The following is a 16041-nucleotide window of genomic DNA, read 5'->3' on the forward strand; positions in this document are numbered from 1 at the left end:
TCGGGCATGTCCTGCCGGCAGGAGGCCCCCGGGTCGACCCAGGACACGTTGGAGAGGTTACATCTCCAATCTGGTCCGGGAACGCCTTGGGGTCCTGCCGGAGGAGCTGGTGGAGGTGGCCGGGGAGAGGACGGTCTGGAGCTCCCTAGCTGGGATGCTGCCCCCGCGACCCGGACCCGGATAAGCGGAGGAAGACGAAGACGACGATGTCTGTTTGAATTTAACTAGAACAAGCAAACATCAAAATATTGCATACCCCACAGTTTCTCTCCAGTTAGCGTAACTTCTCTCAGACTCTTTGGACCGGTAGAATGGGAGCTTCACCTTCTGGATCAGCTCTGTCTTCACCACGACAGATTGGTACAACACCCGCATCACTGCAGACCCAGCACCAATCCACCTATCGATCTCACACTACATTTTTCCCTTGCTAGTGAGCAAGACCCAAAGATACTTAAACTCCTCCACTTGAGGCAGAATGATTTAATGTTAAATGACAGTGTGACATACAGACATGGACAAATTTGTTGGTACCTTATGGTCAATGAAAGAAAAGCCCACAGTGGTCACAGAAATAACTTGACACTGACACTAATGTGCCTTGAGCTTGAAGTTCACCTTGGATCTCTATAGAAGTTTTTTTGTTACCATCCAGGTTATACGTCTCTTTGATTTATTATCAATGTTCCTCCTCTGGCCACACCCAGGGAGCTTGGCTACAGTTCCATGGATCTGATATTTCCAAATAATATGTGCATCTGTAGACACAAGAACATCTAGCTGCTTGAAGATGATCGTATAGCCTTTACCTGCTTGTCTATCATTTTCTATCTAATCTCCTGAGACAACTCTTTTCTTTGCTTCCTCTGGTCCATGTTTAGTGGTACACACCATGTCACCAAACAACACAGTGACTACCTGGAGCCTTATATATAGGCCCACTGACTGACGACAAGATTGTTATGTTTATGTATTTAGCAGACGCTTTTGTCCAAAGTGATTGTGGACACCTGGGGTGCTATTTAGTGAACGCACCTTGAATTAGCATGTCCCTTTGGTCACATTATTTTCAGTCTTTTCTAAGGGAACCATCATTTTTGTCTAGACCTATTCCTTTAGTTTGTTTTGTAAATAATTCCATTAAAGCGTGGTTGAAAACTGGGACGTAATTTTGGGGGGGGACGGGTGGGACATGTCCCCCCCACTTTTTCAAAAGGCAGTTTTGGTCCCCTGCACTTTTTTCCGTCCAAAAACAATATTACGCTCCATTAAATGGATTTGATTGAGCACTAGGACCGAAACGGAAACCGGTTTCCTATTAGACCCACCCAAAAGCTAATCTATTGGCTCTGCTGATACTTGCTAACGTATTATTGGCTGTTGCTGCTGTCACTCCAAGTTGTAAACAGAACGTGCTCACGTTGTTTTGCTAGTTTGGAGCCGCTAGGGAACACCGGTACTGAGTCACATCGTCAACTAGACGCTGTGTAATATCAGAGCTCAGCTCAGCTTCCATTACATAACATTTGAATAAGTGTTCATTTGTGAGTCTTTGGTAGTTAGGCACAGCCAGGAGGAAGCATGTCAAGAAAACGAAAAGTGGATATAAGAGACTTCTTTCTAAGTCAAAACGTAAGTTGGAACATGTGACACCCCTGCATTAAGCTCAGACTCACCTCCTCCTTCACAAACATACTCAAAACTAACTTTTACAAACTCATCTCCTCCACATAACTGACTCCTCAGACACAATTTATTCGTATTATTATAATTATTGTTTTATTATTATTACTATTATCATCATAATTATTATTACTAGTAGTAGTAGTAGTAGAAGTGTAACTTCAAAACTTTTATCATTTAACTTTATTGTAAACTTATCTATTGCAATGTATATGTTCACATTAAAAAGCTCTGAAAAATGAACAGTATCATCGTCAACAGATTTTTTTAAGCTTAATGTCAAAGATGTACACTTTTCATTAGATTTATCTTATTTTTTCCATTTATTTTTTGTGTGTTGAAATGCAACAACTGTTTAAACACTTTTAAGGGAAAAAACATATTTAATATGTTTTTATACACTCAAATTGGTAATGAATAATTTACACATTATATTAATAATAATTGTGAATCATACTAGAACCATCCTGTAAATATTTCTGTTTGTTCCATTCCAAAATCTCCCACTGTTTATAGTTCATGCATCTTTTTTTCAGGTGAGTGACAGAGATGCAGGAGGAGAGACCGGTGAAGGTACAGCAGGAGAGGCTGTAGGAGATGGAGGACGAGAGCCTGGAGGAGATGGAGCAGAGGCTGGAGGCTCACAGGTGAGGTTGAAATAATGAAGATACGATAGACATAAAATTGATCATTGTGACAAATGTTAGGGTGATGATCATGTGTAAAACATTAGTTCAGCATGTCCTCTAACACAGCAAATGAAATAACGGCCAGATCTCAGGAGGGACCGTTTATGTATAAATAATTTTTATACTTTTGACTAGGCCTGGGAAAGTAACACATTTTGCTGGACGATATTTTGTCCAACAAATTGTTGATGATAAACGATATTGTCAACATTATCTAGACCAAAATAACCACTAATATAATGTTAATATATCATAATAATGCAAGTACACCCTTTAAAATGCAACAAATAAACCTTCATTTAACATTGAAATGTCCAGAACCAGAACTTCTAAATGAATAAAAATAACAAACAAAAATTAAATAAAAAAAAAGAATCTCACTCCCTGTTAGAAAATGTTGCACCAAAAACAATAAAAAAAGACCCAAAACAATAAATACAATGGCCTATCCATTGTCAACAGCCAAAACTGCACTTCAATAATGATAATAAATATTAATGATAATAGAGTTGTACATTTTTTAACTTTGATATATATATATATATATATACATATTGAGGATGGAAAAATTATTGAGATGGGCATGTGACGTGTCAAAGGGTCTTTACATAACACCCCCACCCCAAATCCGCACAAGCCTGCTGTGTCCCCCCCACTTCTGAAATCAAAATTTCGTCCCTGGTTGAAAAGCAACGTCTGACTTTCATTGCTTAAATTTAACAGAATTTTTATTTATTATTACTTTTGTCAGATTCAACGACCCACAGATACATCAGACTTTAGCTATGGCAACCTTCTTGATTTGGGTCAATGCCAAAAGGTCATCAGTTGCAGATGTCCACCAGTCCACCTTCTGTTGTCCTGCAGCTAGCTGGTTGAGACTTCAGCAATGCAGTTACCATCCAAGTTAATAACAGAACATATGACAAAAGACAGCCTTGGTGGAGTCCAATCTTACATTTAAATGTTTTTGTAAAATCTGCATGCAGACATCACGAGTCAGTAAAGGAAACCAGGAGCGAACTGACTCACCAGGTCCCTGTGGAGCACCCAGTTGGCATGAAGGTAATGGATGCCGTCCAGGATCTGGTACAGCAGAGACTTCACCATGCCTCGAGGCAGCTGCACGGGCTTCTTGTTGGCCTTGGAGGCACGGTGAAATTTAATGATGTGCTGCAGAGCAAGCAGGTGGAAATAAACATCTTAGAACAGTTCTATAGTGTTCTCTGATGACCACAACACTGTGCCACTGTAGCAATTTACTTTCCGTTTCCATGGTGACCAGAGTTAAATAAATGCTGCCAGTACAATCTTCTAGCTTCTTTCACACAATGGTAAACAATTAATCAGCTTCTGGCTTCTTTACAAGGAGCTTTGCTTCAGTTCTGATGATGGTGCAGTGTGAGACTCACCCACAGATCGTGTTCAGCGTAATCAAAGAGGAGCCACACCTTCCTGTCGCTGTGGGACAGGAAGACCTTCTGAAGAGCAATCACGTTGGAATGCTTCAGTTCTCGTAACAGCTGAAAGACACACAACAGGTATGTCTGATCATTTACAGAGAAGAGATGGTAACAACGCACAGAAGGACAGACGTAGGAAGATTACTTAAATATTCTACTAGGGATGTACATAGTTAACGGGTTAATTGTCGTTTATGTTGTAACCAAGTAAAATAGTTTTGCCTAGTTAACTGCTTCAAGTCTTTTTGCTGTGCTTGAGTCAGGGGCGAAGCTGGGGGGGGGATGAGAGGGAACGGCGCCTCGAACACAAACGAAGAATGCTGGAGAAGACGAGCACTTTCATAACTTGTGTTCAGTGGAGAATGAGCTCCATTCTTAATAATTACTCCAACGCTGATTCATTCAGGGTTTATATAGGCTGCCCCAGTCAGGATTGAGTCATGGCTGCTAAAAGACCGACTGACTTTAGTGATGTAGTAGGTGTAAAATATTGAATAAAATGTTGAGCTGCACGACAGGCTTTCTTTTTACTCTCACGTGTAGCTTTATGACCTGCTAATTTACAAGCGGATCTCCAATATCGTCTCCAAGTGTATTATGGGTAAAACTCGTCACCAGCCATCCACCAACATCGTCATCACTTGTCAACAGATAGCAAACTAGGTGGATAGCTACCTTGCCCGGATGCGGGTCACTGGGGCCCCCCCCTGAAGCCAGGCCTGGCGGTGGGGAGAAGGTGAGTGCCTGGTACCCGGGCTTTCAGTTGGTGTGTGAGGTTGAGAGGTTCCGACTAGATATAGTCAGACTCACCTCGACGCATGGCTCTGGCTCAGGAACCAGTTTCCTTGAGAGGGGCTGGACACTCTACCACTCTGGAGTTGCCCCGACTGAGAGGCATCAAGCAGGGGTGGGCATACTAGTTGCCCCCCCATCTTTGTGCCTGTACGTTGGGCTTTACCCTGGTGAATGAGAGGGTAGCCTCCCTCCACCTACGTGTGGGGGAATGGATCCTGACTGTTGTCTGTGCTTATGCACCAAATTACAGTTTTGTTTTAAAGCTCGTAAATGAGAATTAAACCAGGGAGCCAACCTCCTGTGCTTAATTACCTACTTTCATGTCTCAAGAACTCAGTTATAAAAATCTCAAATGTTATCAAAAAGTGGTCCGAGAGGACTGGATAATGTGGAAATATCATTATTTCCTCACACTCTATGCCATGAGTCAGCACAAGGTCTAATGTATGATGGAATGAGTGGGTGGAGCTATGTGTTCTTTGGGTACAACCAATAGAGTCTAAGACATTACTAAAGGCTACATTGAGGCTATCACTTTGTTAGATATTTTAACCAAAAGAAAGCACACCAGAGAAGATTGGTAGATTGATACGCTGCAGCGGAGAACAAGAGAAGCTGATCGGAACCTTACCTCGCTTGCTCTGCCTCTCTGCCCCCACCACAGCACTTTTATTTAGAGAGAGAAAATGAGGAACAAAGACCTATTCATCATAACCTTCGCTAGCCAATAACATTGTTGCTTCTATGCTAAGGCTAACCAATAACACCGTTGCTTCTAGGCTAAGGTGGGACATTCCAAAAAGGAAGTCTTTATTTATGACTGACAGCCAGAAGCTGCTGAACTTTGAATTCCTGTTGCCAAGCAGGTTTGTTCACCAACCCCCACAGCATACCAGAGCTTGATTGAAAGGAAAGAGCCCTGAGACATTCTTTTAAAACATGATGACTTAAAGAAGAACATTTAAGACAGTAAGACACATTAAATACTCTAACACACTTTCAATGTCCACAGGAATGTTAAAATCCCCCTCTACAATGACCTTATCAGTATTTTGCACCAAATCTGATAAAAATCAGAGATCTGATCGAAAAACTCAAGTAAGGGCCTGGTGGACGATATAAAACTACAAACAAGAGTGGTTTTACAGTTTTGCAATCTGGATTAGGAAAACTAAGAACAAGATGTACAAAAGAACTGTAGCTATTATTTGGTAAGGGACTGATTAATAGGTCTGAATGAAAAATGGTTGCTACTCCTCCTTCTCTCCCTGTACTTGGATTAATAATTTAAATAAGGAGTTGACTCATTTAAACTAGCAGTCCTCTTGCTGCAGCCAGGATTCTGTGAGAGAGAAATTTAGTTTTGTCACATGGTTTAGTTATAAATATTACAAACGTTGTCAATCAGGGTATTTCTGAACATCTTCCAGTCGATTTTACGTTGGAATTATATGGCTCAGTAATGATGTGACTCTCAGAGTTTTCTGCTGCGTTCTTGGCTGTTGATTTTATGGACTCAACTTCTATCAGTGACTTAGCTGATGTTTTTTATTCCACTTGCCTAAAAATCCTTGATAATGTGGCTCTCTTAAAAGCTTTGCATTACAAAAAACATCTGGAGCCACGGCTGAATGACACCACACTTGTCTGTAGACTTGAGTGCAGGCGTGTTGAAGGGAAGTGGAAGGACAAGCTACATGTGTCTCTACTTGCACTGCGGGAATGTCTGACTGTTTATCAGAATCGTCTCAAAATCTGAGTTTATTTGCAGCCTTGTTTCCACCAATAGTCACAGACCGCAGGTATTGTTAAGTGTTTTTAATTTCAGACAAATTTCAGTCAGGTTTTAAAGCACAGCATAGCACTGAAAGTGCACTTTTACAGGTGGTTAATGATTTATTAATGATCAGTGGTTCTGGCAACTCAGCTGCGTTAATGCTGCTAGATTTATCTGCTGCTTTTGACACAATTGATCATGATATTCAAGAGTTTCCCCTACATAAGCTCAGCGCTGCGCCATGCCTGAAACTCTAGCGCCACGGCTATGAATTCAAACACCCCACTCTCACGGCTGACGCATGGCACCAAAACGTTACGCGTGATATTACCCCCTTCCTCACTCTCATGGCAGCGAAACAGTCCGCAAATGTAACACATGTAATGTGGAGCACTGGGTGTCAATTAACTTTATGAAATTGAATGACCAGAAGAGAGAGATTGTAGTTTTTGGCAGTGGAGACCTGTTAAAGGGTGCTGTGAGCCCACTTGGTTCCTTTTCAGACTTTGTAAAGCCTTGTAGCGTCCAGTAATGGTCAGTTTTAACCAATATATTTGACCAACATCATCTGCAAGAACAAATCCACTATCTGGGTGGATTTTCTCTCCTGACGGTGGCACAGGAGTTAAGAGCTCGCCCTGTATTCGGAAGGTTGCAGGTTCGAGTCCCGCTCAGTCTGTCACTGTCGTTGTGTCCTTGGGCAAGACACTTAACCCACCTTGCCTGCTGGTGGTGGTCGGAGGGACCGGTGGCGCCGGTCTCATGTTAAGAAGAAGAAGAAGAAAATATCATTTCTATAACGCCTCTCAAGATAAAAATCACGAGGCGCTTAAGCATAATTCTGCGCACACGAAGACGCATAAGAGACCTGGATGATGAAGCTCAATGGTTAAAGGAATCACTGAAGCGTTGTGAAGCGCTCCGTCGCGCGTTTAGACGGTACCGTAGGAGGCGAGCTGCCATGGTTCGCCGCATTCTACAGCAGCGGGCTATATAGGTGCGCACAGCGTCCCCCGGTCCCCCCCCCCCCCCCCCCCCCGTCCGGAACTTTACCTCACCAGTCTGAATCAGCCACCCTGTCCGTAACAAGTCCGGACCTGTTACTAGGGGCTTTGCCCGGATAAATTCCGGAACACGTTATCCGGATGTTTGTATTCAGACACAAAGGTCTTACGGACAGATTCCGGAACATTTCCGTTTTTCATGGCCTGTCTGAAGGGGGCTTGATTGTGTTGTAAAGCGCCTTGAGGGGTTCCAGGACTCTAGAAGGCGCTATATCAAATACAGGCCATTTACCATTTGTTAAAGTTTTCACTCCCCGGGCTTTTTGACCCTAGTGAGCATCCGTTGGTAGGGTCTTACTCCAACACAAAATACTGCTTGCTTGAAGCAATTTAGGTATCTACTGCCCCCTATCACCAGGAAAAGTACACACCGTCACTTTAAATAATATGGCACAATGATGGGCACCACAAGGAAACAAGGACCTGGCTTCGTTTTAACACTTAAGCCGTGTTTAAAACGAGCCTTTCATACATCGCTCCACCAAAGTACAAATACAAAATTAAACAAAAATCTACATTTCTCTTCCAGCAAACATATGTGATGCGCATGTGTTACAATCTCTGGTTTTATGCCTTTAGAAAAGTTTGTTTTGTCTGTGAGTACAGCCCAGCTCTCCATATTCTTCAACCTGCAGCCCAGGGGATTCAATTGACTTTGTTCCTGGTTTCTCCACCATCACCTGGACCAGCTGGGAATCATCCAGAAATCAGCTGCTGAATAGCTTATAAGAGACTTCTTGTTCTGCCTGCAGTTGGGGAGCAGCCGATTGGGTGCTGTTTCCCCACTTGGTCAGCTTTGTTTGAACTTTGAGCTGTTAGAACACTGTGGTGGTCTACTAGTGTGAAATTGTTGCTTAGAAGCTTTGTTAACCTTTAGACCTACAGGTATGGAGAGTTAGGCCCTGTCCACAAATAGCCGGGGATCTGCCAAAACGTAGATATTTTTCTACGTTTTGGCCTGTCGTCCACACGAAAACTGAGTTTTTTCACACGAAAACGGATCTTTTAAAAAAACTCCGGCCAAAGTGAAGATCTGCGTTTTCTCCGTTTTGGGTGTCTGCGTGTGGACGGACAAAACCGGAGTTTTAAGGTCCGCAACGTCACTTTCCGCGACAAAAAAATGCTGACATCACGTGTGCGACCTGTGTTTACACTAGCCGACAGCATGGATGCCCTCAGAGCTGCGCTCGCTTTATCAATTGTCCAAGCACTTTCTGCTTGTTTGTTTTTGCAAGCGGAATTACTGCTCCTTGTGGAAGACCACAGACGAAGGACGAGGTTAAGAACGGGGGAAGTGCTGCCGCCTACAGGTCTGGCATGTTCTTAACAACGTATTTATCCGGGTACGTGTGGACAGAGTTCTTTTTTAAAACGAGGTGGTGTGGATGCAAGTTTTTGGAGAGGCGGATATTCGTTTTTTTTTTAAACCCTGCTACGTGTGGACTAGGCCTTAAATCACCTCTGTTTGGATTTAGGTGTGGTAACTGCTGTTGCCCTTTTTCATTTTAAGTCTTTCTGAGCTTGTTTGTTTGCTATATCCTCAAAATTGAGCGCTTTAAGTTAATTTCATGATAGCCCTGTTTGTTTGGTAAGGATTTTCTCTGTTAGTATTTACCTGTGCCATTCTGTATATTGTAAGTTTATTTATATGCTGTTTTTCTTTATTAAATGCATGTACTCCCCCCATTCCATCTGGTCACAGGGTTATGTTACCTCCTTACCTTCCTAGCATAGCCAGGACGTAACAGCTTGTATTTTTTTTTTAAATCAATGATTTGGGCTTCTTCTGTTAGCAAATAAGTCCATGCGTCATGACGTCACATGCACGAAAAAGTCCTCCAAGGTATTTTTTTGGGACTTACGATTGGCGGTGGGACAAATTATACAAATCGCCCAACCCTAATATATGTATGTATGTATGTATATATACATACATATATATACATGCATATATATATACATACATACATATATATGCATGTATATATATGTATGTATGTATGTATGTGTATATATATATATATATATATATATATATATATATATATATATATATATACATACATACGTATATATATATGTGTGTGTGTATATATATATATATATATACATATATATGTGTCTTAAATGTCTGAAAATGGATAAAAAGCAGTTACGTTTTGATTTAAAGGTTTGAGATTCTAGTCACAAATAAAGTACGTTAACCCCCATGTTTTTTATGTGATCATTATAATTCTAATGCTTACAACTTTGTTTTTATTGACTGTCATGCGTAGCCTATATCTTTATTAAATGTGTGTTTAGCTGTAACCGTGGCAATTCTCTGTAACGAGTACACAGAGATTGAAATCAGTGCTGCGCAGATATTCCCAAGATCGGTCTGCTTTGCTGACAAATATAGTTAAATCTTACCTGCATTCTAAATAAATACATTAGGTGAAAGCCAGAATGGAGGAAGAGCATGCTGGATCATCCTGGATCTGAGCCTGTTCTGTGTATTTACCTACAGGATGCATTAAATTTCTACAAGGCTGAGTTTGGACCATTCCATCTAAGAGAAAACGTACAATCAGTGATTTTTTATTGTTTGTTTATATTAATATACAAATTTACAAAGTATTAACCTCACAGCAAACAAGTAGAACAACATTATAAACAGGCTTTAGAAGTTAAACAGGCGTTGTGCACACAGGTGCTTTGTGTCCCGGTGCTGGTGGTATCTAGGTCTCAGAGTTCCTGTCCTCCTGCCGTCTTCTGTTGTCCTCAGGATACGGCAGGAGTTTCCTGATGATGAGGGAGGGGCAGTACGTGGGCTTCAAACTGGTCCTGGATCAAAGCGGGAGACGTAGGCAGGGACCTCCACTGTCTGATAACTGAGACCAGAGAGTTGGTGGGATGCTGATCTTCACCTCACCTAGAAACAGAGTTGGTTCAGGGACAACTTCTCCAAAGACCAGTTTCATGATGTCATCGACATGTTCTGCAATGATAGACAATAACTTTAATGATATATTTTGTTTACAAGCAGCTTTAGGAAAGTTGGTTCTTTAACCCTTTGGGCACCAGAGTTTTTTAAAGAAATTATTCTAGTTTGACATGACTACTTTAAAAGGTTGTGGCTTGGAAATGGTTAGATATAAAGGTAAACTGTAAATGAGTAAAAGCTTTGGTAGGACCCAAAGTTTGTGTGGACAGCAAATTCACTCATTTAATTAGCATATTATGATGTCACCAGGCTGCCCTATTGGAATGCATCATTTTTACAGATGTTCCTTCTAGGGCTGCAACAACGAATCGATAGATTCGATGAAAATCGATTACTAAAAGCGTTGGCAACGAATTGCGTCATCGACTCGTTGTGTCGCACAACTCTTCCACCCCCCCCCCCCCCCCACCTCCTGCCCGCCGTTGAGCGCAAACCGGAGCAAGTCAGATCAGCGCGAGGGAGAGCCGGCAGGTGTTTGGAAGAGGAACATGGCAGAAGCAGCGAGACCCAAAAAAGTAAAAACTTCTAAAGTTTGGGAGCATTTTCAGTTAAATCAGGCGAAGACATTCGTTACCTGCAATGTTTGTAGGTCAGACTTAGCATGGCACGGGAGTACTACGGTGATGATGCAGCATCTTAAACGCAAGCATGTGCTTGTAAGCTCCAAACACTGTACTCCCGTGCAGCACCAGCTGTCTGTTGCTGCGCTCTGCAGCAGTGTCATCTTTCTGAATGGATGAATGAATTTTTTTCATCAGAGAGTCAATATCCTGCTCTGTAATCGGAGTCAGTCATGACCAGACAAAGAGATCAGTCAACAAAGACCAGACCTGCCAGCAATTGTAAGTTTTATCCCTCTAATATCTGCCCTCTTCAAGCTGCACTCGTCTCCTCCTCATGTTCTCTTCCTGACCGGGAACCTCTCAGCGGGAGGTAGTTTTCGAACCCTAAAAACTCAGAAACTTTCTATATAAACACACCCATAAGTGTCGCTCAGCCTGAAGTTACACATCTCCACTATCTTCTGGTGTAAAGTAGTAACTTCATGACGGATCATATTTGTAGCTGTGGCTCATTAAAGTCAGTAATGACGCTCATCACAATATTGCGACTTTGGCGCTTAAAGGGCTAACTTTGCTGTTCGTAGACACATTTGTGTTGTGTTGTTTTGGTTCATTATTTACTTTGTTTACAAGTTCACTTTGCTGCAGTGACTTAACAATTTCCTAAAAATGTAATGAAAAAGTGACACTTCAATTATACAAACAATTGTAATGAAAGGAAGCACATTATAGAGCAGCGCAGATAGACTTACTACATGCTGCAGTTATTTTCATAAGCTAGCTGTTGCTGAAATTGGGGAAAGTAACTCTGTACACGTCCAGAATCATGTACAGGTCTAAAATCATGTACAGGTCTAAAATCATGTACACGTACAGAATCATGTACAGGTCCAGAATCATGTATATGTCGAGAATCATGTACACGTCCAGAATCATGTACAGGTCCAGAATCATGTACACATCCACAATCATGTACAGGTCCAGAATCATGTACATGTCCAGAATCATGTATACGTCCAGAATCATGTACACGTCCAGAATCATGTACAGGTCTAAAATCATGTACACATCCACAATCATGTACAGGTCCAGAATCATGTAAACGTCCAGAATCATGTACACGTCCAGAATCATGTACAGGTCTAAAACCATGTACACGTACAGAATCATGTACAGTTCAGGAATCATGTACACATCCACAATCATGTACACGTCCAGAGTCATGTACAGGTCTAAAATCAGGTACACGTACAGAATCATGTACAGGTCTAAAATCATATACACATCCACAATCATGTACAGGTCCAGAATCATGTACACATCCTGAATCATGTACAGGTCTAAAATCATGTACACGTACAGAATCATGTACAGTTCCGGAATCATGTACACATCCACAATCATGTACAGGTCCAGAATCATGTACGCGTACAGTTCTGGAATCATGTACACATCCAAAATCATGTACACATCTAGAATCATGTACAGGTCCAGAAAAATCTACAGGTCCAGAAGCAAGTACACATCCAGAATCATGAACACTTCCAGAATTATATAAAGGTCCAGAATCATGTGCACATACAGAATCATGTACACATCCAGAATCATGTACAGGTCCAGAATCATGTACACATCCAGAATCATGTACACGTCAGAATCATCTACAGGTCCAGAATCATGAACTAGTCCAGAATCATGTACACATCCAGAATCATGTACATGTCCAAAACCATCTACAGGTCCAAAATCATGTGCACATCCAGAATCATCTACAGGTCCAGAATCATGTACACATACAGAATCATGTACAGTTCCGGAATCATGTACACATCCACAATCATGTACAGATCCAGAATCATGCACACGCCCAGAATCATGTACAGGTCTAAAATCATGTAAACGTCCAGAATCATGTACACGTCCAGAATCATGTTCAGGTCTAAAATCATGTACACGTACAGAATCATGTACAGGTCTAAAATCATGTACACATCCACAATCATGTACAGGTCCAGAATCATGTACACATCCGGAATCATGTACAGGTCTAAAATCATGTACACGTACAGAATCATGTACAGGTCTAAAATCATGTACACGTACAGAATCATGTACAGTTCCGGAATCATGTACACATCCACAACCATGTACAGGTCCAGAATAATGTACACGTACAGTTCCGGAATCATGTACACATCCAGAATCATGTACACGTCTAGAATCATGTACAGGTCCAGAAAAATCTACAGGTCCAGAATCATGTACACATCCAGAATCATGAACACTTCCAGAATTAAATAAAGGTCCAGAATCATGTGCACATACAGAATCATGTACACATTCAGAATCATGTACAGGTCCAGAATCATGTACACATCCAGATTCATGTACACGTCAGAATCATCTACAGGTCCAGAATCATGAACACGTCCAGAATCATCTACAGGTCCAGAATCATGTACACATCCAGAATCATCTACAGGTCCAGAATCATGTACATGTCCAGAATCATCTACAGGTCCAGAATCACGTACACATACAGAATCATGTACACATCCAGAATCATGTACAGGTCCAGAATCATGTACATGCCCAGAATCATGTACAGGTCTAAAATCATGTACACGTACAGAATCTCGTACAGTTCCGGAATCATGTACACATCCAGAATCATGTACAAGTCTAGAATCATGTACAGGTCCAGAAACATCTACAGGTCAAGAATCATGTACACATCCAGAATCATGAACACTTCCAGAATTATATAAAGGTCCAGAATCATGTGCACATACAGAATCATGTACACATCCAGAATCATATACACATCCAGAATCATGTACGCGTCAGAATCATCTACAGGTCCATAATCATGAACACATCCAGAATCATCTACAGGTCCAGAATCATGTACACATCCAGAATCATCCACAGGTCCAGAATCATGTACATGTCCAGAATCATCTACAGGTCCAGAATCACGTACACATACAGAATTATGTACAGGTCCAAAATCATGTACACGTCCAGAATCATGTACAGGTCCAGAATCATGTACACGTCCAGAATCATGTACACATACATAACCATCTACAGGTCCAGAATCATGTACACATCCAGAATCATGTACAGGTCTAAAATCATGTACTCATCCAGAATCATGTTCACATCCAAAATTATGTACAGGTCCAGGATAATGTATACATACAGAATCATGTACACGTCCAGAATCATGTACACCTACAGAATCATGTACACGTCCAAAATCATCTACAGGTCCAGAATCATGCACACATCCAGAATCATGTACAGGTCCAGAATCATGCACAGATCCAGAATCATCTACAGGTCCAGAATCATGTACATGTCCAGAATCATCTACACATCCAGAATCATGTACAGGTCCAGAATCATGTACACATCCAGAATCATCTACAGGTCCAGAATCATGTACACATCCAGAATCATGTACACGTCCAGAATCGTGTACACATCCAGAATCATGTACAGGTCCAGAATCATATACACGTCCAGAATCGTGTACACATCCAGAATCATCTACAGGTCCAGAATCATCTATAGGTCCAGAATCATGTACACGTCCAAAATCGTGTACACATCTAGAATCATCTATAGGTCCAGAATCCTGTACACATACAGAATCATGTACAGGTCCAGAATCATATACACGTCCAAAATCATGTACAGGTCCAGAATCATGTACACATCCAGAATCATGTACAGGTCCAGAATCATGTAGACATACAAAATCATGTACACATCCAGAATCATCTACAGGTCCAGAATCATGTACACGTCCAGAATCATGTACAGGTGCAGAATCATGTACACGTCCAGAATCATGTACACGTCCAAAAACATCTACAGGTCCAGAATCATGTACATGTCCAGAATCATCTACACATCCAGAATCATCTACAGGTCCAGAATCATGTACACATCCAGAATCATGTACAGGTCCAGAATCACCTACAGGTCCAGAATCATGTACACATCAAGAATCAGGTACATGTCCAGAATCTTGTACAGGTCCAGAATCATGTACACATCCAGAATCATCTACAGGTCCAGAATCATGTACACATCCAGAATTATGTACAGGTCCAGAATCATGTACACATCCAGAATCATCTACAGGTCCAGAATCATGTACACATCCAGAATCATGTACACGTCCAAAAACATCTACAGGTCCAGAATCATGTACACATCCAGAATCATCTACAGGTCCAGAATAATGTACACATCCAGAATCATGTACAGGTCCAGAATCATCTACAGGTCCAGAATCACGTACATGTCCAGAATCATCTACACATCCAGAATCCTGTACACGTCCAAAAACATCTACAGGTCCAGAATCATGTACACATCCAGAATCATCTACAGGTCCAGAATCATCTACACATCCAGAATCCTGTACACGTCCAAAAACATCTGCAGGTCCAGAATCATGTACATGTCGAGAATCATGTACACATCCAGAATCATCTACAGGTCCAGAATCATGTACACATCCATAATTATGTGCAGGTCCAGAATCATCTACAGGTCTACAGGTCCAGAAACATGTACATGTCCAGAATCATGTACACATCCAGAATCATGTACAGGTCCAGATTCATGTACACATCCAGAATCATCTACAGGTCCAGAATCATGTACACATCCAGAATTATGTACAGGTCCAGAATCATGTACACATACAGAATCATTTACACATCCACAATCATCTACAGGTCCAGAATCATGTACACGTCCAGAATAATGTACACATCCAGAATCATCTACAGGTCCAGAATCATGTACACGTCCAGAATAATGTACAGGTCTAGAATCATGTACACATCCAAAATCATGTACATGTCCAAAAACATCTACAGGTCCAGAATCATGTACACATCCAGAATCATCTACAGGTCCAGAATCATGTACACATCCAGAATCTTGTACAAGTCCAAAAACATCTACAGGTCCAGAATCATGTACATGTCCAGAATCAT

At 41.5% G+C, this 16041-nt stretch overlaps 1 protein-coding gene across 3 annotated transcripts in view; it reads right to left on the reverse strand.

The window, feature by feature from the left end:
- The window catches only part of cdk19 (cyclin dependent kinase 19), an 85486-nt gene that overhangs the window by 51966 nt on the left and 17479 nt on the right, over positions 1–16041 (reverse strand). For all 3 annotated transcript variants that reach the window (XR_008559781.2, XR_008559780.2, XM_015975516.3), the window contains exons 4-5: positions 3785–3895; positions 3405–3545 (exon numbers count right to left, since the gene is read on the reverse strand). Coding sequence is in view for 1 of the 3 variants with exons in the window: in XM_015975516.3 (XP_015831002.3) it covers positions 3405–3545; positions 3785–3895 (252 nt within the window). In the remaining 2 variants the exon portion in view is untranslated. The remainder of the gene's footprint in view (positions 1–3404; positions 3546–3784; positions 3896–16041) is intronic.

The sequence above is a fragment of the Nothobranchius furzeri genome, chromosome 2 (assembly GCF_043380555.1).
Source record: "Nothobranchius furzeri strain GRZ-AD chromosome 2, NfurGRZ-RIMD1, whole genome shotgun sequence".
Classification (NCBI taxonomy): Eukaryota; Metazoa; Chordata; class Actinopteri; order Cyprinodontiformes; family Nothobranchiidae; genus Nothobranchius; species Nothobranchius furzeri.